This window comes from Poecilia mexicana, unplaced genomic scaffold, assembly GCF_051168715.1.
Source record: "Poecilia mexicana isolate PSO_F unplaced genomic scaffold, ASM5116871v1 scaffold_9, whole genome shotgun sequence".
Lineage (NCBI taxonomy): Eukaryota > Metazoa > Chordata > Actinopteri > Cyprinodontiformes > Poeciliidae > Poecilia > Poecilia mexicana.
The window spans coordinates 15,885,242-15,909,076 of NW_028263378.1; the positions used below are offsets into that span (position 1 = coordinate 15,885,242).

The window sequence follows — 23,835 nt, forward strand, 5'->3', positions numbered from 1 at the left end:
TCACTATCGCAGGCGTTTCGTCAGCAGCTTCTGCTCAGCTTCAAGCGTCCTTCAGTGTTTGAAGAAAGCAGCTTTTTCTCTGCGTGTTGATTATCGCCCTCACCTCCACGCTTCCATCATGTTTACATATCACACTCTGGGCATCGGTGAAATGCAAGAAGCGAAGTGTATAAACTGCAAACATCCGCCTGAAGGTCAACGGTGGGTAAAAATCCGTTGAAACACTAAATCCACACTGAAGCGTTTTCCTCTCTGCTGAAGGAGCCGTTCTCCTGCCGGTCAGGAGGTCGTATTAGTTTAGGCACATTAAGCTTATTCATCCGACTTTATTAAGTGTTTGGAGTTGGTCACAGTCTGATTTTTGAAGCGTGGGCAGGAATGAATGCATTTCGTTCACCCGAATCGTTGAATCTACATGGATATTGATGGAAAGCAACAATGATCTGTTGTTTACAAGCAGCAAAACGGTTTAAAATGTTTATACATTTCTCTTTATTGGCCAGAGGAGCTGCATTTCATCCTCTAAGTGTATTTCTGTTGTTTACCTAAGCTTCTGCTCGGGGCGAAGGTCGTAACAAACGTCTTTCTGTGTGGTCCGGCCAGGGCGGGGCTCTGTGTCCTTCACAGTGACCAGGGCTTGGTGGTGTGGGGTTTTCGGGAGGAACACGGAGAAAACCCAACAGCCACACCTCTGCTAAATAAATCCATTACCACAACAAAACGTGGGCTTTCCCGACGTGGCAGAAAAACTCCCCAGTGTTCTCGATTTATCCGTACCGTACAATTTAAGTCGGGGTGAAACCAGGATCAGCCGAAGATGACCACCGTAGAAAAGCAAAGGGAGAAGGTATACTTTAAAGGGACATGTCAACAAAATCAGTGGACTGTGGTCAGGGTGGGACTGAAGCTGTTGAACTGTTTGAGTGAAAGTGGGAAAAAGTCGATCTTTTTCTATTTGGAATACACAGCTTCCTTCCTGACCTAAAAAAAAAAAAAAGAAGTGTTTATTTACACTCTTGCCTTAAAGCAGCAAACGTCCAGCTGCACTGGACTGCAGCAAAAACTGCTCCGTGTAAGTCTATGATTTAGGAAATGAAATGTTTTCACAGGCTCTCTGTGGACCTGACCTTGCATTTTAAGGCCCCAAAAGAAACTGAAACACACTTATTACAGTTTCACACAGAAACGCAGCGAGGGAACACAGGTTGGGCCACAATGCACACACAGTTTTAGAAGCTTTTGTTCAGCTTTAAATAAATCACTGCAACAGCCGTGGACTGGTTAGCAGCACCCAGTGATGCCAAATCCATTAACAAGCTATGGTCTCATATTTTGATTTAAGGTTCTTCTATTGAAATGCCACAAAAAATGCAGGAGTTTTGTCCAGGTGTCCAAATAAATCATGGTGCTTTTTTCTTTGCACTAAGAAGTTGAGTTACTTGTGTAGCTCAGCCGTTCTGAAAGGTTGAAGTGGAGGGAAAACCAGGGAAAACTGGTGACCGTTTAAACTAAATAAACGATTTGTCGTAGACGGCTACAATCCTCGAACTTTCCCCCAGGCACGCTCAGGGAAAGTTGCTTCTGCTGATCTTGTTTTTATAGATGATTTTCTAAAATTAGTCATTTTTATTCTTTGTTTTGTTGGGATTTGTTGATAGTTTGAGGCTCACAGACCAGATGCACACAGCAGCCAACACGGACCGTCTTCACTCTGAACATGAACACAGGTGTTCAGAAATGGACTCGGGTCTCACAAAACAACAAAACAGTTTATAATTAGTTGGATGCACAATTTGCAGCTGACAAAATCGCAGTTTAGCCAGGACCTGTGATGTAAAAATATCACGATTAGCTGTCCAATCCAGTAACCGTTACTGAACTGGGACTTCCTTTGTAAGGAATTGTCCTTTTGTATAACATCTGACCTCTTAGGTTTTAAAATAATTGCTTAAAAACGTGATTATGTCCCCTCGATAAATGTGAACATTTCTTTGCCTCGACATTTGTGGATGGCAGTGAAGACTTGACAGGAATCTTGTTTCGTAAATAAAATGGTTCATCAAGTTGCGCTTGGACATTACTAGTGGTTGTCCTGAGCGAAGAATAAAAACACAAAGCACTCGTGTTGACCTCTCCATAACATGGATTCTCGGGTCAGATGTTCACTCTAAAGGCACCAGAAATAACTCCTGGTTGTTCTTTGTTTCTGCTGTTATTTTTGTTTGCCAGCAACAAAAAACAACTGCAGCCTTTGTTGCTATTTTCATGCAAAAAAAAAAAAAAAAGGCCTTTCATTATGCAGCCATGGGGTTTTTCCCAGAAAATGTAGAAGAACTGAAATGACAGAGTTTAACTCATGAACAATAACGTGAGAGTGTGTTGAAGAGGCAACGTGCTCCGGCTCTCACTTTAGTCATAATTGGGTTTTAGACGAGAACATCATTAGATTTAGACTCATGGCAGCAAATGTTGTACTAATTGTGTACCATAATCACATCTCCTATTCAGATCCTGTTACATAATAATCTGATTTTAATTACGCAACAGCAGTTTGATAGTTTTGTCTGTTAGAAGATGAGAAATGTATCCTATAAGGCAACTTTGGTTTTAGGGGTTGCAGTGGAATTAATAAATACCAATCGGATTATTTCAATGAGTTGGAAAACGATTCATTTTGTGTAACTTGGCTTTATAAAAAAATTCTAATAAAAATTAGACTCCAATTGCTGTATTTTTTTAAAATCAGTCATCACAGTCAAATTAATCTGTGGTATTTATTTTATCATTCTTATAATGTATGCAGAAATGTAGTAGGAGTACCTGGGATATTTGATCATTTTGATGAGTAATGCTTCATGTGACTGGAAATATTTCAGGGCCTCCTGTCAGAGTCCCTCTTTGATTTGGCTTTTCTGAATAAAAGGCAATAAAGGGCAGAGAACCCCAGTTTGTTGCAAAGCTCGGCCAAACGGAGGTCATTCAGAAGTGTTTTTATTACACATGAGAAGAAGGAAACGGCATGGTTTCTCCATCTGTGGCAGATGAACGCCCTCAAGCATCCCAGGATGCAGCATACCACAGAGGTTTGGAGGTAGAAACCATTACAAGGGGAGGATGTGGGCACCTCTGTTGTTTGGAGTGTGGTTTCCTGATCAGAGAAGGAGACGGAGAAGGGAAATGCTTATCTCTACTCTCATTTTTGCTTCCGCTTTTTCTCCAGTTTCTTGTTTCTCTCAGACTTTGGTCGCGAGATGTTTTGTTTTTCTCCCCAGACGTCAGTCAGGAACTGAGGGACAGGAAAACTCTACATCCCCTTAAGACTCCATGCGTTTCCTCCATTTACTGAACTGATGTCTCTCAGGGAACAGGAGCTTTAGTTCAGCAGTGACTCACCTACAGCAACGTCAACATCACAGCTCTACTGATGTGGACGTCATGCTGGACCATAATTAGCATGTTCATTTCCTTTTGCATATATTACCGTTGGATAATCCGTCGTCTGGTTTGAATTGTTTCTGGACAAAATTTGCAGAAAAAGGTTCTTCTTCTTCTTCCTCATAAAACCAGTGCGTTGTTTTGAACACTGTGAAATCATTAGCTGGTGTTTCAGCTTCTCTTTGTGCTCGACTGTCTGTATAGACCATTCCTAAGGATTTTGATGACGATATTTTGTATTGTAAAACATCATCATCACATGTTGTGTATAAATAAATGGGGCTTGATACCTGAGCACAGACCAGGTCACTCAATAACACTGAGCTGCAGCAGCCAAAACAGTCTCTGTCATTATAAAGGGTGAATTGTTAGGGAAAAACGCACTCATTAAAACAAAATGTGTATCGTCTTAAAACTTCAGACGATATTGATATATATTGCATATTGCAACATATTGCATCAAATATGTTGATGTATGACGCAATAAAAACCTTAAAAAAACGTGCGTCAACTTAATATTTTCCATTCTTTGACCTGTAAGGGGAAATGTGCAGATTTGTCTAATTTTAATATTTTTGTCTGATCCATTTCAGGCAAAGACTCCGACTCAGGCATGGTTCTGGTTCTTGATCATTTGGTAAAAGATGACACTTCTGGGCCCATGTTGATCCAGCCTCAGAGAGAAGCTATGACCCCAGAGTCCGACTCGTTACTGTCCGACTGGACCAGGTCCAACTCCACGGCTTCGGACCGCAGCGGGACTTCTGTGCACTCCATGTCCAATCAGGATTCTGTGGCCTCGGAGAAGAGTCTGGGCTCGAACCAGCGACCCCGGCTGGACTCTGGAGCCTCGGACAGGAGCCAGAGTTCTTCGCAGCGCGGTCGCCTCGACTCCGCCGCCTCTGAGCGCAGCACCAGCTCCCTGTCGTCTGCCAGACAGAGGCTGGGATCGGATGTCTCGGATTCATGCGTCAGGCCCCGTCTGGGGTCCGGGAACAAAGACGGCATGGGCGCGTCATCTAGAAAACGGATGGACGCTGTGACCTCCGACCTCAGCATGAGTTTGCCTTCTGAGGTCAAAGCTCCAACGGATGACGTAGAGAGACCAGTGAGTGGTTCTGTTTGCAGCACCGACTCGGAATCTGAAACAAGTCCAGCCAGCATCCAGACTGAGAGCAACCAGGACCGCAGCCATGACCAGGACCAGCCGGATGGGGCCGTTTTATCTCGAAGAGATCCTGCAAACGGGCTCCTTAACGGGCACGCTCAGGGAAAGTTGAGCTTCAAGATTCAGAAGGTTAGTGTATATCCTTATTAATGTTGTCCTTAAATATCTGAAAATTATCCAGGCATATTAAAGGTAAAACATCCAACGCAGGCCCTCAGAAAACCACTAGGTGTCAGAGTACTGCAGCAAAGCAAACAAGCCGACTTAAAACTAAAGGAGAGACCAAGTTGTGGCCTAAGCAGAAGGACCGGAACCTTAAAATCCTGCACTAGAGGAGTCATTGTTCTTTATTTGTTTAAACAAATCATTAGTTGAGGGAATCCTTTGTGCAAGATGACAAAGAAATGAAATAAAATCACCCAGAACTGAAAATAAATGCATCGCCGACAGGAAGTCAGGCACTTCATGCTCTCATATGAACTTTCTCAATGCCCTAGTACATCTTCACAGATCTTAGGCATAAACATTTACTATTGCATACCATTATCTTCCCAGTAGCATGCATGCTCCACGGGTGCATCTAAAAAAATCACAATATCATCTAAAAGTTCATTTATTCTTGTAATAAACAAGCAATAATAAGGTCAACAACTAGCATTTATTAGAGTCATGCAGCGGCGCTAAGCTGCACATTAACCTCCAGGATCGCTGACCTTCCAGGCTCTCCATTTAACCGTTACCTGATGAACTCCACGGCCCCATTCTTCAGCGTCCTGTCGGCATCCAAAAACCCAACAAGCCGAGCTCCTGGTGGACGCTGTTTGGTTTTTGTTACTGGGTTACGCAAACAAACGGTGCACCTGACTGTCTCTGCTTCAGCTCAGCGACATGTCCGCCTCACCTGCTGTCAGGGAGGGATACTTTCCCCCCTCGTTCTTCGTCCTGGAGCTCTTGGGAAAACAAAAACACTCAGAGTTTCTGTTTCTGTGCCGACTGGTTGCTGTTGAGGAACGTTTCCCACCGTGTTGGAGGCATCGTGTCATTTTTCTAAACATTCTCACCCGAAGCCGGCCCCGGATTTCTTTTATTGTTCGCTCTAAAATGGGCCGATGTGGAGCCAGTCTCCTGAGAGCAATGTAAACACCGCAGGCTCCAGCTGTGGCTGCCGTGCCAGGAAAAGAACAGAGGCCCATATCGACACCAAGAATGAATGTTACACAATGAAAACAAAGCAGCTGGTGCTGAATTTAGCATCATCTCTGTGTGTGTGTGTGTATGCCCCAATATGCAGACTCCAGTTCCTCGCGAATCTGCGCTGCAGCTCGATGTTGGCGCTCTGTGGTTACCAGCAGAGCATGTTGACCTTTAATCTCTGGTGCTTCCCCTCTCTGATTGTCATGTATCTTTGTTTGTCTTTCTTCCTTTTTAGATAACGGCTAATGGAAATCTGACATTCGGTCATGGAAAGACCAGTGAAACTGGTAAGACTCCAGTTCAGCTCAACACTCGACATGCAGCAGGATCATATTTTCTCTGGAAACGCATCATGTTGGGAATTTAAATCGGTTTCTTTTATGCCATCAGGTGTGGTCGTTGCTGTCAGGGTTCATAAATCTGAAAGTGAAGGGCTTTGAGATCCTCTTCAGAAATCAAAAATAAATGACTGATGGCAGCGAAATATTTCTGTTCTAAATGCTAAGAGGGATAAAGTGTAACAACACTCATATGTGTGCTGCAAATCTTACAAGAGAAAATTCAGTACTGTAGGTTATTGCAGTTGACTGGTTAATGCTTAAAAACTCTCGCATGGTTTCTATGTTGGTAAAGTGCCGTTTCAGTTTGTGCTGGTTTAAAATGAATATCAGCCTGAAAGCTTAAAAGGATAAAACAGATTAACTTTGCTGCCTTCCTGTTGTTGGAGTAAAGTTTGTTCTCCCTCAGCCTCGGTGAACTGTAGACAAGTCTTGAAATTTCTTTTTAGAATATTTTTTGTTGGGACACCATGGTTCGATAGTAGAGCAGCGGGCAGCGTTTGGTGAGGCTACGGTCCACAACGCTGCTGTCCAGCTCCTCTTCTCTCTCTACCCCACTTCCTGTCCAGTTACCGACAAATAAAGGCCATTAAGGCCAAAAACCTTAAAAATATAGTTTTACAGAAAACTCTTCTTCTCTCCATCTGAAACTCCTCATTGATCCTCAAAGTGTCCAGAATAAGGTGATATTCACTTAGTAACAGCATCCACACTGAAAAGTGTTGTTCTCAGCACAACCTTGAGTATTGAGTGTGTGTGTGTGTGTGTGTGTGGGGGGGTGTGTGTATATACATCTTACTTTTCTGACCAACTTGACCATCAGTCTTCTCCACTTCAGATGAAAATGATTTAAATCCAGAAGATTTGTTGTGGATTTTTCTGGTTTTGAAACAGTTTTCCAGTTAAGAGCCGGAGATAAAGGAAGCCTGGCATTTTCAGTCATCAGTATTTTTATTTTGGAGTTTCTGACTCAAAGGCACATAAAAACTCGTCATGCAGCTCTGCTGGTTTCATGAGCAGTCGGACCGTAGGTGATTGGGTTTTATGTGCAGTTTGGGTTCTTCCTGTTTTAAGCACAGGCATAACAAACGCAATTCAGAAAATTAAAGCAGATCACGATAAGCTGCAGTTATTTTAGTAAATTTTACACTTGTAAAAGTCTGAACTTCACAGCGGCTGTTCCCTTTTTGCCTGCTTTAGACAATATATTTCTTTGCAGCTACGACAAAAACAAAGTAAAAGGAGTTGGAAAAAACAACCCAAAAAAGAAGCAAAGGAATGATGGGATCTGTTGGGGCTTTTAGGTTTTATGATGACGTGATCAAAATAAGTTAACTTTCCAGACTTTGAACCTGGATGTAGTGAAAGTGTCTTTGAAGATGTAGAATATGAACAATGCACATTAATTAATATTGCCTCAGAAAATGCTCCAGAAATGGCCAAAAGGCTAATTTTCATTTGTTGTCCCTGGACAACAAGTTATTTGTTTTACTAAAAACAAACAAAGAAAATAATACAAAACAAAATTAAAATGACTTAACTACATACACAAAATAAACTACAACACAGTTATTGTAAAAGAAAAAAGAAATCATTAGGACTAATTTAGTCCTTCCTTCTCTGCATTTCGTCGTTACTCTCTAAGATCCGTTTCTTTTTTTGCAGCACCTGAAAAGAAAGATGTTACATTGGAGCAACTCAGCCGCACCAACTCTGTCCGAGACAGAATGCGCAAGTTCACAGAAGCCAGCCAAAATCCCCCCGCGCTGAAGAAGACCCCTCTGAGAAACGGGACCATCTCTGGCCTGACGAATCTCTCCAGAGCTGCAGAGCTGTTCGCACAAGCATCAGCATCCCCCGGCACGTCTGGAGACGCGCCAGCCAGGCCACGTGTAGGCTTAGCGTCCAACACCGCTGCGTCCCGGAGCCCAGCTGCACCTCAGCCCCTCAAAGGAGTGGCCGACAGACCTCCGTCTTCAGCCGGCCAATCGCAGGGCTCCCTGGGCGGGACGAGGCTTGAAAAAGATATGCCTACCTCGGCTGAGCCAGAGGAAGAGCGGACCCCAGGGAGAGCAGCTGAGACGCAGGTCCCCGAGGGAGAGGAAGACCCCGACATGAAGACTTTCCTCACGATTGAGATCAAGGATGGCCGCACCACCACGTCCTCGTCATCATCATCGTCCTCGTCAACGCAGAGAGGCAACATGATGCCCATCACCAGCATGACGCCGCGCATCACCACTCTGGGTCAGAGGCCAGGTAACAGCTTTGTGGAAACACACTTTCAATTTCTAGTAGAGTAGATGGACTCAAAGTGGGATTTTTGTGAGACCAGACGAGCAAAACGTACGAGGTGGTCCGGATAGATGCAAGGGCTGAACAATGAGCAGAGACTGAGGGGCATTTGTTACAGAGTGGGCACGTTTCTCAGCCCTGATGGGGGGGCGGTGAGGTCACTTGTCCAACAGCAGAGAACAGATTTCAAACAAATGCAGAAACAACAAGCCGTCTGAGCCGAAACTCAATGCTTTTATTGTTACAGGGAGAATGAACAATCTTGTCTTCCCACACAAAGCGCTACTTTGTGTTGTTCTGTACATATTTATCTAAAACTAGACAGGCTGTCTGTAATTCATCTGAATTTGAATTTTAATGAGAAAAATGTTCCTTTTACATCTTCCTTCTTGGTGAATTTGCCTAGCAAGAGGTGAAAGTTGCACAGTATATCAAAGTTGTCATCACTCTGAGTCTGTTTTTATATTTAAATCAAAAACTGCATGGATGCTTCATTTGACTGGATAGGACATTTCACGTTTCATGCATATTGATTGCTTGTTTGGCCTCAATGCTCACGTCCAAGTAATTTTTTTTTAGGGGAAGAGTCTAACGGTGTGTAATGTAATACTAAAAGGCAAAAAGTAATAGAAATTGTCATTGCAATTTTAAGCACCAATTTGTGCCTACTTTTTCTGCTCCACTTTTTCACCTAAAAACTCCTGATTTCCCAGCTGATTTATTCTAATATTTCAAATATGAAGCTTTTAAAGTCATTGTAATCAGGGACGTTTAAGAGGATGCTGGATATTTTCCCGCCTTATTTTCTCTTGTTGCAGGTTTGGTTGTTTTGCGAAGAAGCTGTCTGCCACAGGACATTTTCTAGAAACGGTGCTTTAGTTCACACCAGGGAGGGGACTGTTTCATATGCTGCCAAATTAAAATGATTTTCCTTTCACTTCGCAGGGTTTACTCTATGAAAATGTGATAAAATGATTCCAATAAATCCAGCAGAGGTTTGCCTAGTTAATTTTAACACACACCTGATGCTGATAGTAGTGTATATTTGACTAGTTGGACTTATGGAGACTCAGATCCATAAGCTAACAGGGTGTTGGAGATATGAGGGAGAAGATTAAAGAAAACTTAAGGCTGCTGCGTATCTGTCATCACAATATTCAAATATAAAATCACAAATGTGAGTTTTTGTGATTTCGTTCAGCTCTTTTTAAAATTTTTTTTTTTTTTATAAAACTGGTAACATGGCAAGAGAAGAAAAACAAATACGCAATTTTATAACATTAGTGCTGAAATGGAAGTGACTACATTTAGGAATGTATCTTGAATTAGTGTATTAAGCCCAACTTATGTTTGTGAAATTGATCTACTTTGGTTAACAGATGTAAAAAAAACTGCTGACTGTTTATCTCTGAGCTCATTCAAAGCATCTGAAGTTTCTCAGTTTGTCGACAAACGTAACCCTCCACCTAAGCAGAACCTGTGCGACCCGAAAGCTCTTCGTCTCCTCCTCCTCCTCGTCTCCCTCCCCTCCCAGATGATGCACTCTGGGCCCTGCGGGGGCTTCCTTATGAGCCGTTTTTCAGCCCAATTTGCTTTAATAGTTTTAAAGCTCCTTTTTTGGAATCCGCCTGTCCCGGTTTGAGTGAAGGCAGTTTCCAACTGCGTTTCAGGTTTCCCTCAAAGGCACTGTAAAAGCTTGTAAATGTGCCGTGCGTCATGCTGAGGTGCATCACTCCTGTGGTTTGTGATCCAGCTCTTCCGTGTGTGTGTGTTTGGATGAGGGAAGCAATGAATCCCAAGGAAACTCAAACGTGTGCTCCGGGAGCCTAATGAGGAAAACTGTTCAGGCTAAAAAATCTGTATTTTCTCCCCCTTTTTTTTTTTTTAAATTGGATGAATGTTTACTCAGACAGCTTCAGCAGCTGACTGAGTCACACCAGCAGAGTGGAAAATCCTGCACAGATCTCCAGGCTTTAAACAACTCCAAAGTTATGTATACATTTAAGTTCCTTTTTTGTGCATGTCTTTCAGAGCTGACCCTTGGCCTAAGAGCAGCGCCATTCAAGATCTCCTCGTCTACCTTCTCCAGCGGTTCCTCCATCAAGGTAGGATATTTTTAGGCAAGTGTTTCATAAAAGCTTTGCCAAAAATGCTCAGAACCAAAATTTCCCAGATGATGATCTAAATTTGAACCCTGTGTGCGTCCTCTGGCGTTTCAGCCACAACTCACGCTTAGAAATCACCTCTAAAGGTCCGGGGACGGTCCTCCGGCGGAGGCAGGAGAACAGAACAGAGTGAGGAGAAAGGAGGTAGAGCAGACAAGAACAGTGTTTATCAAACACAGAGAAGGGCCACCAGTCATATCTGTCCTTGTATGGTATGTGAAGAAGACGGAGGGGAGAAGGGAGGTGCTCTTGCTTTTCCCTCTGCAGGGTTTTGTCTGGCAGCCATTTCCCTAAATCTCACCTGTCTGGATCCGTCCGTGGAGTTTACGCCGCCGCAGCCTTAAAGCACAAGTCGACCCGAGTTCATCACTAGCTTTGTTTCACAGAGACGCATCTCTTGCGCACGTTCCTATTAGCTGGAAGACGTCTGCTGTGAGATTTGGCAGAAAGCGCAAACAAATCCCCACCTGTCTCACTGTGACCTGGGAGGTTAAGGCCGATGCTTAACATTCCCATTTGGATCATTCTTTAAAACTTCTCGCTCCCTGAAAGGAAGCTTCTTTGTGAGTTGAGAGTGAGGGATTGAGCGGAGTTATGTCCTGTTTAAGTTTTATTTAACGACTGCATTTGGAGCGCGGCCGTAATCTGGTTATGGGATCAAAAAGCTGGTTAATTAGGGCTCCGCCCTGCAGGCCTGTGAAGGAAAGCCTCTGCATGGCTGCAGCAAGGGTCGAAGGTGTCGGGTTTTTCCTGAGTTAGGCTCTTGATGAGACGCAAACACTGGCTGGGAAACGGAGCCCAACTGTTCTTAGACATTGTAGCACAAAATGTTAAAATGTTAAATATTATATATTTGCAAAAATCTTCTCTAACACTCCTTGGTGCATTAAATCCTGCTGCTTTTTATAGGAAATTCCCACCAGAAATCTTAAACAACTCAACTTATCCACACAGGAAATCTTTGTAGATAATATTATGTAACAATAACTTTAACACATCTCCTGTAAGGAGAAATGAACCAAATGCATCCAGACACATCTTTTATTAACTCTCATCTTTAGTCCTTTTCATAAATATTTAATTGGATTCATAATTGGTATTTGACTGGGACGTTAGACCACCTTTTGTTTCCTTCGATGTGGGTTTGAGATCATTGTCCAGCTGAAAAATTCACCCTCATTCCATCTTAGCATTTCATCGCCCTGTCGTCTAAAACTGCTGCCGCAAACTCAGAATGAGTTTTTTATGATTTTTCTTCAGCAGTGAAGTCTTGCACATTAAACACGCATATGGGCCAACATAATGGACTTCAGTATTTTTCTGAAACTTTGAGCTGCTCTTGGCCAATAATCATGATTTTTAGTATTTTGACCCAAGCAGAAATTTATTTCCATTTCATCAATACGTTTTCCAACAATAGTGTTATAAATGTCTGTAGAGCTCTTTGCTTTTGCCCACCATGATGTAATTCTTGTGAAATACCTTCTTGAGGAACTACACCAGCTGATATCAATTGGCTCTGACAGAAACAGGATTACTTCCTGAATACTAATTTCAGATGTAGTTGATTTTTACACATTTTCGCTTATTCAACTTATTCCACTTCTACATCTAACTTAATTTAAGAATTTGTTTTGATTTCTGTGATTACCGGTGTTGTTGCAGTTATCGAATATTAGAAGAAAAAAAAAACGTACTGAGGAAAAAAGTAATATTTACTTTAATGTAAATACAGTTGTCCTGTGAAGGCCTGAGTGGTTTGTTGGAGAACAGTGAGCACACCTGGCAGGTCAGGAATAAACATTTGGAGAAGTTTACAGCACACTGACTTGATTTCTTGCTTTAAAGTGAACATCTGCAGGAAGAAAGCAATTTTGTTCTTCAGCCGGACCCACTCATCATGCAGTGGTTGCCATAAATGTGCACGTTATTTGATGCAAATGAGAAAGAGAGATTGTAACATTAAGCTGTTTCACGCAACGTCGCGCCGTCATGTAAGCAGCCTAACATGAAATCCTCCGGCGACGAGCCACCCCAAGTCTTCCTCTCCTGTCATCGGTTGGATAAGCCGACGTATCGGCTCCATGTGCCTGGATTTGCTCAAGTTTTACCAGACAAAGACTTGGGCTGACTTGGCTAATGAGATTGTAAAAACAGCAGCCAACACTGATGGTTAACATCAGCGTGCGGCGGAGCGGTGCTGGCCAGAGGTAGATTCTTTCAGAGCTCTGCTGTTCTCAGACCAAAGGTCATGTCTGATAGAAAGGTGGCGGTCCGGTGGAGAAAAATGGCCATTATGGTTAGAAAGGGGAGTGATATGAAGACTTTAGGGTAACGTGAGTGGAGCAAGCTCTTCCTGTTTGCTGGTGTTTATTGACCATCGTGGTTCCTGGTGGAAGGCCTGATCCGTTTGGGTGGTCCGGACTTCTCCTTGGTGGTCTAACCTCGCAGCTCCCCTCCCCTGTTATTTACTTGCTCCAATCATTTTAATCCCAATAAAACTTGTCGATGCTGATTTCCCTGGGTTTTTTCAGAGGAACGAAGTGTAAATCAGATTCTGATAGAGAAATGTTATAAATTCTCAGCATGGTGACGGTCCAGTCCAGCTTTACCGAGTCCGGTTTAGACCTGCAGCACTATCCGGGATGCAGACGGCCCTAACCTGCAGCCTGGTGGCTGATTGTCTCACTTTGCCACCAGAGGACAAGGACCTGATTGTTTACATGCTGGTGATCTGCGACACATGGTTGTAAATTATACCGCAGACTCACATGTGTCGCAGAGAAAATGTAACGTCGAGCTGCTCTTTTTGTCTACAATCGCTGCATTGTTTCACAGCACATTGAGTTCAACCAGTTTTTCTTCTTTATATTTAGACATAATGACTTTATCAAGTTACTCCCAGTTTCACGTTAATCAGAAATCCAGTCTTAATGTTTGTAAGTTCCTCTTTCTGGTTTTGATGTTTTGAGTTATCTTGTTGCAGATAAACAAGCCTCAGTACTAAATGAAATGTCCTCAGTGGGTAAAAGCTGTTTTTCATTACTGCTGCTCAGCATTTCTCTATTCATTTCCCTTGGAGCTAAATACTTCCAGTCAAGTGTTTTGCTAACGTGCAAAGGTCAGAGACAACTGCTGCCCTTTGACTTTGACTTCCCCTCTGAGTTTCAGTAATAGTTTAGTTACAGGGTTAAGAGAGAAAGCGACTTCAAGGGCCATAGAGGAGTTCAGAGATCCTCAGCTCAGATAGGAAACTTATTGTGCTCTCCAAGAATCTGGCCTGGGTGGAAGAGTAGCAGAAGAAGAAAACAAGTGTTCAAAGAAATCCAGAAGAAGTCAGAAAACTGAAGTTCATGGATCCTCTCCATCCAGTCTGAGTGAGCTTGAGCACAAAGAAGAAAGAGCAGAAATTTAGATGAACAGCTGGTAGAGAAATATCCTGAAAGACCTGCAGCAAAAGGAGGATCTGCAAATGATTCTCAGGAAGTTTATACACAAAACACTATGCAGATTATTACTCATCCTAACATGAGGAAATGTAGAAAAACGGGTGTGAATACTTAGAAAAAGAATAAGTACTTGACGAAATTATTTTTCTTTTTGTACTGATGTTTGGGAAGTTGCCTGTAATTAGGAATCAAGAGCTTCACTTTCTGCTTTCTGTGCACATTACAGATGCAATACAAGGAGTTCAACGTGGCAGTATATCCACAGTCTACATTTAATAGGAAAGCTTGAGCATCAAACAAGATGACACACACACACACACACACACACACACACACACACACACACACATCAAGTCTGTCAGCACTCTGAATTTAACAGCACTTAAAGTTTCCATGTGAGCAGCAGCTGGAGTCTTTCTTAATTACTAAGGGGTCTAAACCAAAACTGTGGAAGAGATCAGCCCTTCATGCTCTGGTATTAATTGTGGGGCTCTGCTTTCAGTCACTCTTGTACCAAAGAGCTGATCAGTCTGGAACTCAGTCATATTTTATTAGAAAGCAGTTTCAGGAGTGAAATGGAGCCATGGCCCAGGGCAATGTCCAAACCACTGTTTGCCTTCCAGTCGAGGTGTGAAGGACGTGCCCAAAATAAAAGGAAGGTTGATGTGGGAGGGGTGAGTGTTTCAAATTGTTTTCCCCCTTCTCCCCCCACCCCGCCCTCAAAGGGTGACCGGCTTAGTGGAATAACCGCAGGGCAGAAGATAAATATACTGTCCGCTGCACCTAAGAAATAAGTGGGTGGGTGCTGCCTGGGAAACGAGAGTCGCTGCGCGCTCATTGGCTTTTACTTGGCTGCCTGTGAAGAGGGTCTGCTGGTTGAGGGCATAAAGAACGGGCATAGATTGAGAGGAGCGCTTCTGCCGCTCTGAGAGGTAACAACCTCTTCGTTCTCTGGTAACTCGCCAAGAAAGCTGCAGTTTTGAGGAGATTTGCGAGGGAACGCATTTTCCGTCACTATGCCTGGGGTGAACCTGGACTTCCTTCCAGCTTCGCAGCCTGCAGAGTCTTTGGGCTCTCCAGAAAGTGCTTGTGCCGAGTCTGGCCTGGAGGAGGTGATTGGTGATCTGCTTGCCCCGGAGGAAACCGAGGAGGAAGACAACAAGGAGGAGGTGGAGTTTAGCGAGAAGAAGCTGGAGTTGATGCTGCGATGTGCTGTGAAGGAGATCCACAGTGACCTGCAGGCTTTTGGGAAGAAAATGGATGTCCAGTTGGAGGAGGCAGCAGTCAAGGTGACTGGTTTACTGGAAGCCATTTCCAGACTGCAGGAGGAGAACCTGCACCTCAGAGCTGAGCAGGAACAGATGGCGAGGCATGTGGAGGCCCTCTGTCAAGTGACAGGACTGCCTGATCGAATCCTGCAGGAACTCTGCTCTGCCCCACGTGAAACCAAAACTTCATCAGACGACGACGACGGTCCTCCATGCACACTCGACGGGAGCACGGTTGAATCTTCATGCGACGATTCGACCTGCTTGTCCAGAGATTCTCCATTGTGCGCGCTCCAGGAAGCATCCGATGTCTTGGTACTGCCGGATCAAACTGTCGCCCGGGATTTTGTTTCAAGCCCGCTGGACTCGTCGGAACCCTCATCAACTTCTGCGACCCGCCGTTCGCTCTCTGCACCATCTGTGATGGCAGCGATGTCTCCTGACAGCAACACGGTACTACTGGCTGTAAATTCTCCTGGTCATGACACCTTTTAATTTAAATAAGCCATGTGAGCGGTGGGTATGCTTTTGTTCCAGCTCATCCACAATCTAAACGTGGATCAGCTTTCCTCGACTCGTCGGCATCCGAGTGCTGCTGCCTTTTGTTCTGGCCGTGTTCTTGTTGACCTACACTCCCCCTCTGGTCACTTAATCCCTCATCATGTCCTCACTTCAATGGAAAAACGTGGATCATCTCAGCTGTCCGTCACTTTGTGCAGATAGTTCCTTAGTGTGTGTGTCTGCGTGGGCACAGGTTTCTGTTGGCCGTTTGGTGGGAAGCGAAAATATATTTAGTTTGAGGTTCACCAATCTGAAGCTGTCTTTGTTTTCTGTAACACTTTAACCTGCAGATACTAATTTTAATCTATTCTGATTTCTCTTTCACTGAAACCAACACAACCTAATGGAAGTGGGATGTTAATTTTAGGGTTATTGCTGGATTTTTGCTGTCCTGTTTACTATGACAGTTACATAGAAATAAATAGTGTAGTTATTGAAAGATGAGTACTTTGTGTTTTCAAGAAAACGAGATCTTAATTTGCCACAGAGTTTGGTTTTGGTCACCTCAAAGGTCATAAACAGCAGGTGAGCCTCTGTTTAAAAGGATAAAATGACAACTTTGCTGTTTTTTATTTAACCTTCTTGTTACCTGCTGGGTTTTGTGCTTTTTCTTTCTTTCTCGGTGCCTGAAAAACCCAGAACCGTGTTTAACCTATCAGAACTTCCTAAAGCTCAGCATTTCCTCTCATTTGATTTTAAAAACATTACTGAAACTGAGAAAAGTTGATGAATTCATCACCCTTATTGAAGACCGTGGTTATCGGGGTGAACTGGTTGGGAACGCTGATCAGAAAAGGATCAGATTGAGATGAAAACCGTCCCGTTCTGGTCATCAACGCTTGTCTCTAATTTTATTTGCGATGGTTGATTTATTTTTTGTTTTGATAGCTGTTGCAATGACATCATGTGCACAGAAAGGTGCGAAGAAATGACAGCAAAACCAACACCACTTGTTTATCAGTCTTTCAATAAACTGATAAACTGGATTTATTCGTCTGTCGCTAATTAAGCCTCCGTTTGTCTGCCTCCAATAACGATCAGGCTCTCTATCTCAAAGCTTCTTGCACACAGAGAGCAACACATTCTGTGTGTACATTGTTTCATTTAAAATAAAAAAGTTCTTTTTACTCTTGACATTTAACATTTGCAACATTTCTAAGATCACTCTTGACAGCTCAGTGTGCTTATCAGCTCCTGCAGTGAAAGTGACCTCACTGTTTCTCTCTGATGTGATGACGGACACTGACCTCATTATGTTTTCCAAATTCAGTAAAACTCACTTTCTTAAAATACCACCAGATTGCAACAAATGTCATCTGAATGCTCTTCACAGGACAAATGGCTTCAGTTCATATTTAGCTATATGAAATTTAATCAAATAATTTTTTTTTCCAGCATATTTCGTGCTTGTGGTGTCAGTCCAAAGTGCATGCAGTCCAATTTAATACTAACTGTATTAAAGTACATTTAGTTCATCATAAAAGGCCATTTGGTGAAAAGACACAGTGGTTCGGTTGTTAGTAGCATGTTCTCACAAAACGAATGTCGTTTCCTTCTGTGTACTCAAACTTTGTCTTAGAGTCAAATTGTCTTGTGTGGAACTGTGATAAACCCAATCAATGGGCACCGAGTAAGAACGAATGCAAGAGGCAGCAGGGCAGCCAGACTGCAGCTCAAAGTCACACCTGATGTCTTCCTACCTGGAGTGGAGGATGAATGGATGAAAAGTTGGTTGATCTAAAGAACAAAGTCAATGAATGAGGGTTATCTTACTAGATGGCATTTTGCATTCTGAGCTAGTTAGTATGTGGCAACAGTGGAAGAGATTAACTCCCTTTGAGCAGGAGGAAACCTCCAGCAGAACCAGGCTCTGTACGAACCACCATCGATTGAGACCAAGTGGGGATGGAGAGGATGTAGAGCACACTAAGGAACAAATAAAGCCCAGGAGCTCTCTGTGGGAGTTCTTTGCCTGGGAGAGAAGGGTTAGCAAAGGTTGCCGTAGGAAAAAAAAAACCAAAATCTATGTATATTTTGTGCTGATTGGGGTGGAAGCTGAAGCTCGAACCTGGCTCCTTTTGGGTGGCTGTAGGCCTCAGAGCCCATGTTTGGCCGGGTCGCGTCCCAAAGCATTCTTCATCGGTCAAGAGCCTCTCAGTGCAGCCTGTCCCAGGGGTTCAAAACTCTGAGTCCAGAAAAGTCTGACAAACAAGGGGCCACCCTTGACTGCACAGCTCTGTAGCTGCGGTGGGTATTGTCCCTCTGGGACCCTGAGAGCAGCTGTGGACTGAGCTATATCTGAACCCGGACTCTGTTATTTTAAAATGCGTTAAAGCTAGAGAACTACACTCTGCGTCAGATATTTAGTGCCATGTATAAATTGAAGATGTATTATTTTTTTAAAAATGACAGCCACTTAGAATATGACGGGCACATTGTCAGGTTTATGCAACAAATATCTGATGTTTGTTCTTATGGAGCTCTGTTTCTCCTCTCGTGTACATAACAAAGAGTTTTTTCCATTTGCTTGGAAACAATACGTGCTGGTACACAGTCCTGTCCAACGGCGATACGGTCACAAGCTACAGGCTGGCAGGAGCTCGGTTATTATGAAGACACTCGGTCACACGCCGATCCGAGCCAACAGTAACTTGGCAGGCTTTCCCTCCCGCTCATGTGCTTAATGTCAGTCTCTGTGGAAGGGCATGGAGATGGAGGGGAGATGGTGAAAGGCCAGTCTTTTTGTGAAACAAGTGATTCATGGAAGAGGAGCTTTATCAGTTCAGTAGTAAATGTCCAGAAATGTCCTAAAGCCTATTCTAGAAGATCAGTCTGGCTTTTTAAAAGCTCAGTCCTTTATTACTTGACGTCTTTTCAGTCGTCTCGTGATGCAGTGACCATCAGTTTGTTTTTTTTAACCAACATTTGTTTTCATCCAGATTTTGTTAATCTGTTGAGTCGTCATCTTTCCTTCTTTGCCCCAGTTTGCACTGATTCTTGGATATTCATTTCTCAGTATTTAACTCGTCCTCTCTCTCTCTCTCTCGCCCAGATGGAGACTGAACCCGTCGTTGCCTCGGAGCCGACGTTTTCGGCCGGACCGTCCATGATAGTGGCGTGTCAAGTCCCCGCCATCCCCAACGGCTCCAGCACCCAAACGAAACCTGCGGAGAGCTCCGGAAAACTGACGGCCGAAAAGCTCGCCGCCATCGAGGATGAGGAGCTCCTGGACAAGATGGTACGTCACAAGTTTGAAATAAAACTCAAGATCTTTTGGAAGTTTTTTTTCTTTTAAGTTAAGGTTGCATGTTTAAGAAATCAGTCTGCCCCATTTTTTGTTTATTTCATTTATTTCATGAACTCCTTTGTTGTTCTTGGTTTTCCGTCTCTCTCAGCTCGATGAGTCCAAAGATTTCGAGGAGAGGAAGATGATCCGTGCCGCCATGAGAGATCTTCGCAAGAGAAAGAGAGGTAGCTGCCTGTGGAGATGCCTTTAGTAGTAAAATCAACTGGTTAAATTTCTTTGTGTCTTTTCTGAACAAGCAAAATCAGGGGCTGCCTTTACTGTGATAAAATGTTCATGTTCTTTGCAGCGTTTTTCAGTTCCTAACATGTTTTTAAAAAATGACTTTTCTGCCCCCAGAGGCCATGCTGGGCTGTAGCCAGGAGGAAATGGGTATGACAGGTGGTCTGCAGTGGACATTAATAAATTATTTCTGCCTGGGTTTGCTTTTTGTTATCAGCCGCTACAGTTTTTAACTCGGATGTAGTGGTTGATAAAATGCATGGGAGTGAATCTCTCCACTTGTGTTTTCAGTGAGCACTTTACTTTTTAGTTGCTTTTTTTTTTTTTTTAAGTTGCATCAGGCTTGTGGTTTTGCTGTTGAGTTCTCTGGTCTGTGAATGACATTTTCACTCGCTGACATGGAGCTTTACAGCTTCATTGGGATTTTATGTGTTGACCAACACAAAGGAGTGCATGATTGTGAAGTAAAAAGAAAATGATCCCTGGTGCAACGCGTGTTCTTACGTTCCACCCCTTTTACTCTGATGCACTAAAGTAAAATCCAGTTGACTCCAGAAGTCTCATGGTTACTCTCTGCAAAGGTATTTGTTGGAGAACAAACGGCATCATAACATGAAGACCACGACTCAAGACTCTACCGAGAGGCCAAATAACAATTCAATCGAGAATCTTTGTCGAGACTTAAAAATCGGTGTTCACAGACAATCTGCCAGAGGGTGAGCAATTTTGTGAGGAAGGATTGGGCAAAAGTTTCCATTTCTAGATATTGAAGACTAACGGGAATATATCCCAAAAGACTTGCAGCAGCGCAGCAATAACTACGCTGCTGCAAACATAAACATGCCGCACTTATTTGATTGGAATTGTGAAGAAAAGCGTCCTCCTCCTATCACTTCGGAGATGCTTTGAATTGATCAATCGCGTTAAAACGTATAAGAAACCTGTTTGTAAAGTGACTAAATGTGGGGAAAAATGGAAGAAGCATGATTGCTTATAATATTAGGGCAGATGAAATGAAAGTTGAAATCCGAATAACGCTCAACGGTTCGCATAGACACCAATTTAGGTAAAAGCTGACAGTCGCAGGGAAGGTATCGGTTCCTCGCTAAATTTAGAGCAGTCCTGTGCCGTGCTTTTTCTCTCTCTGTTCTGGGCTGTTTGTGCAGGACAGGTTATTTGACAGCTGCTGAACCTCCCATCCGTGGGTGTTTGTGTGTCGGAGACATTTTAAAGCGCTGTGGAAAGACTTGTGAAAAATGAAGCTCTCAGATCAGGAAGCCTTGTTTTCATCCATCTCCTCAGCGGTCAGATGAGGTGCTGTCAGCTTGTTTACGATTTCTTGTCCTCCTTTACCTACCTCTCTTTTTTTTTTTTGCTTTTTTTTTTTTCCACTGACATCATTTGTCCCTCACCTCCTTGTCTCTCCCTCACCAGACCAAAGAGAGAAGGAGCGCGACACTCGTCTGCAGGAGCTGCGACTGCAGAGAGAGGAGAGGGCACAGAAAGGTCGCGCTGGACCCGGAGCCGGAGAGGTGGTGATGAGGAAGATGGAGAAGTCGGCCGATGGTTCAACCCTCAGCCAAGTGACTAAGACGAACCGTTTCGTTCAATCCGGTAATTTTCTCCATTTGTCTTGAAACTTCCATCAAGCCTCTTTTTGTTCCAAAGTTCTAGAGCATAAAAAGCTCAAATGTTTTGGAAAAACACACCAAGCATATAAATAATTCACTTTCTTTTAGACGACGGGAGCAAATCAACGCACAGCACGGTTGTAGAGACCAGTTTTGTGCAGAAAACAGACAGTAAGATGCTAGTTTTACACAGTATTATGTACATGTGTTGTTGTTGTTTTTGTTTTTTTCTCTTTTGTATTAAATTAGTTTGTGCTTTCAGGGGGAACAGTCCAGTCAAAGTCATACAGCTTCACCTCGTCCTCGTCCTCCAATGCAAGCAAGAAAGTTGGCAGGTGGGTCTGGAGGCATCAGGTGCAGAAATAATTCAACCGTTCCACTTTCCAACACTTTTCCAAATCTCTGCTTCAGTGTTTTCGATCGCGAGGACGACACGTCGCCTCGAGGCGGCAGCGGCGGTTTGTCTGCCATTGATCGACGGCAGGCGGAGAGGCGCAAGGAGCTGATGAGGGCCCAGACGATGCCCAAGACGTCCGCCATGCAGGCTCGGAAAGCCATGATAGAGAAGCTGGAGAAGGAGGGCGGAGGGTGAGCAGAAACTGAGAGGGGGAATGAGAAAGATGGAGATCGGAGCGTGTGTGTTTACTAAAGCAACCGTGGCTTTTCTTTCAGCCCTGGAAACCAGGCAGTAGCCAAGGTAAACAAGGTGCAGCGCTCCACCAGCTTTGGCGTACCAAACGCAAACTCCATCAAGCAGATGCTGCTCGACTGGTGTCGTGCCAAGACGCGCTCCTATGAGGTGAGCGGGACGAAGCCAACAGAGCCGCAGCTAAACCGGGCCTGACATGACATTTTCCTCTTCTTCATGAAAGTTGTCTTATCTCTCACTGATGGTCAGTTTGTCTTCTCCTTCAGCACGTGGACATCCAGAACTTTTCTTCCAGCTGGAGTAACGGTATGGCGTTTTGTGCCCTGGTGCACAATTTCTTCCCCGACGCCTTTGACTACGACTCGCTGAGCCCCAGCAACCGGAGGCAAAACTTCGAGGTGGCCTTCAGCGCCGCAGAGTGAGTAATCAGAACGTTGTATTTCTAACCAAAAAAATAATAAAGATCCATTTAGATCTAGAGTGTTGTTATACAGCGCAGTGAAAAAATTATTTTCCTCTTTCCACTTTTTTTTTTGTCACACTTAAATGTTTCAGATCATCAAACTAATTTCAATTCTAAACAAAGCTTTCCAAACTACCTGTCCTGCTGCGCAGCACGTTTGTGATTAAGGTCACAAATCGATGTCCGGGTTTTTTTCTTTAGGATCTTCCGACTATTGCGTAACCTCCACCAGTTCTGTCAGAAATATGTTGTTTTGTTTTTTTTCTGCAATGTTTTTAACAGTAAATGTAACGAGACACACACTCTCCACAAGCGACACTGTTTTTTTTTGTGCCGACGTTAGACGGATATTGGCGCTCTTTTGGTCAGCAGAGGTTTTCACCGTGGAAATCAAGAACATAGGCCTTAACTGAGGAAGATGACGCCTGACGTGTTTTTAAATGCTGTTCTGAGCTCGTTGGTGACCTCATTAATGAGTCGTTGACCCGCTTTTGGAGAAACCCCACTACTGCTCCGTGTTGTTTTTCCCCTCATTATGTGGAAACGGCTCTCTCTGTGATTTACCGGAGTCCCAAGTCTTGGAAGTGGCGTGGCAACCTTGTACAGACTGGCATATGTCAATAACTTTTTCTCACCTTTTCTTGAAATTTCTTTAGATTGAGTCGTGAAGTGTTGCTTAATAAATAATTAATTTATAACGGCGACCCGAGAACTGATCCCTAAGGATTACTTTTTTCATAACAGCTACACATCACTAACGGAGAACCCCTTTCATGCAGCTGTTTATGCTGAATTAGTTTTTTTTCTGATAGTGAAAGTGTAAAAATAACACAAGAAGTCAGCTAAAGGAGTTGGTGCTCAGGAACCCAGTCCAGCGTAAGCAGCAGGGCTCCCCCAGACACATTTCCTTTCTTTTCATTGAGCAGATTCTTCCATCCCACTCTTTCTGTGAATTTATCTCTTCATGCCACACGCCAACATCTACTACAGCCTAAAGATGTTAACCATCTCTCCCAGGTATATCCCAGCATCTATCGAGGCCGAGTATAAACCTCTTGTTCTGCATTAACTCTGCCTCCAAACGTCCCTTCAAGGAAACAACGGCTCTGGTTTGAAAAAAAAGAAAAAAAAATCCTCCACCTCCCATCTGAGCCTCGTCCTTCATATTTCTCTTGTCTTTTTCTCCCCTCATCTGTTTTGCATCTCATTATGACTTTTTTTTTTTTTTTTTTTTTTTTTGACCCACCCGCCTGTTTTGTGTGTGTGTGTGTGTGTGCTCTCACAAGTGGCAGGTAGAATAATGTCCGTACTGTTATCGGCCTCAGTGGCTCGTCTTTTACACTTTGTGTTGCATCCTCACTCGTGTCTCCAGTCACAGAAGATCCACGCAACACACTCCCCGAATGTACATCTGTGCACAAGTGTGTTTATGGTCACTTCATATAGCTGAATGTTTTTATTCTATTCTGTTTATTCAATCATTGTTGTTTTTTCCTGTGTTTTATTGTAATATTGAAGTCTAAAGTAGGCATGGGCCTTTATGAGATTCTCACAGAGCGATAACTTCGACCAAAAATCCAATGTCATGCTTTTCCACTATTTATACAACAATTAATAAACAAAATCTATAAAATGATTAACAAAAAATTATTTTATTGTTCATTTACTGATGACTTATTTAAACATTTAGTAG

The 23,835-nt window shown here is 43.4% G+C and overlaps 1 protein-coding gene across 1 annotated transcript in view; it reads left to right on the top strand.

Moving 5' to 3' along the window:
• smtnb (smoothelin b) overlaps window positions 1-23,835 on the top strand; it is a 53,010-nt gene that overhangs the window by 25,108 nt on the left and 4,067 nt on the right. Inside the window, 13 exon segments of the mRNA XM_015006454.2 lie at window positions 4,029-4,732; window positions 6,033-6,084; window positions 7,801-8,394; window positions 10,462-10,535; window positions 18,926-19,111; window positions 19,269-19,344; window positions 19,517-19,549; window positions 20,834-21,013; window positions 21,139-21,201; window positions 21,293-21,365; window positions 21,442-21,618; window positions 21,703-21,829; window positions 21,946-22,097. Of these exon segments, the coding sequence (XP_014861940.2) occupies window positions 4,029-4,732; window positions 6,033-6,084; window positions 7,801-8,394; window positions 10,462-10,535; window positions 18,926-19,111; window positions 19,269-19,344; window positions 19,517-19,549; window positions 20,834-21,013; window positions 21,139-21,201; window positions 21,293-21,365; window positions 21,442-21,618; window positions 21,703-21,829; window positions 21,946-22,097 (2,491 nt within the window).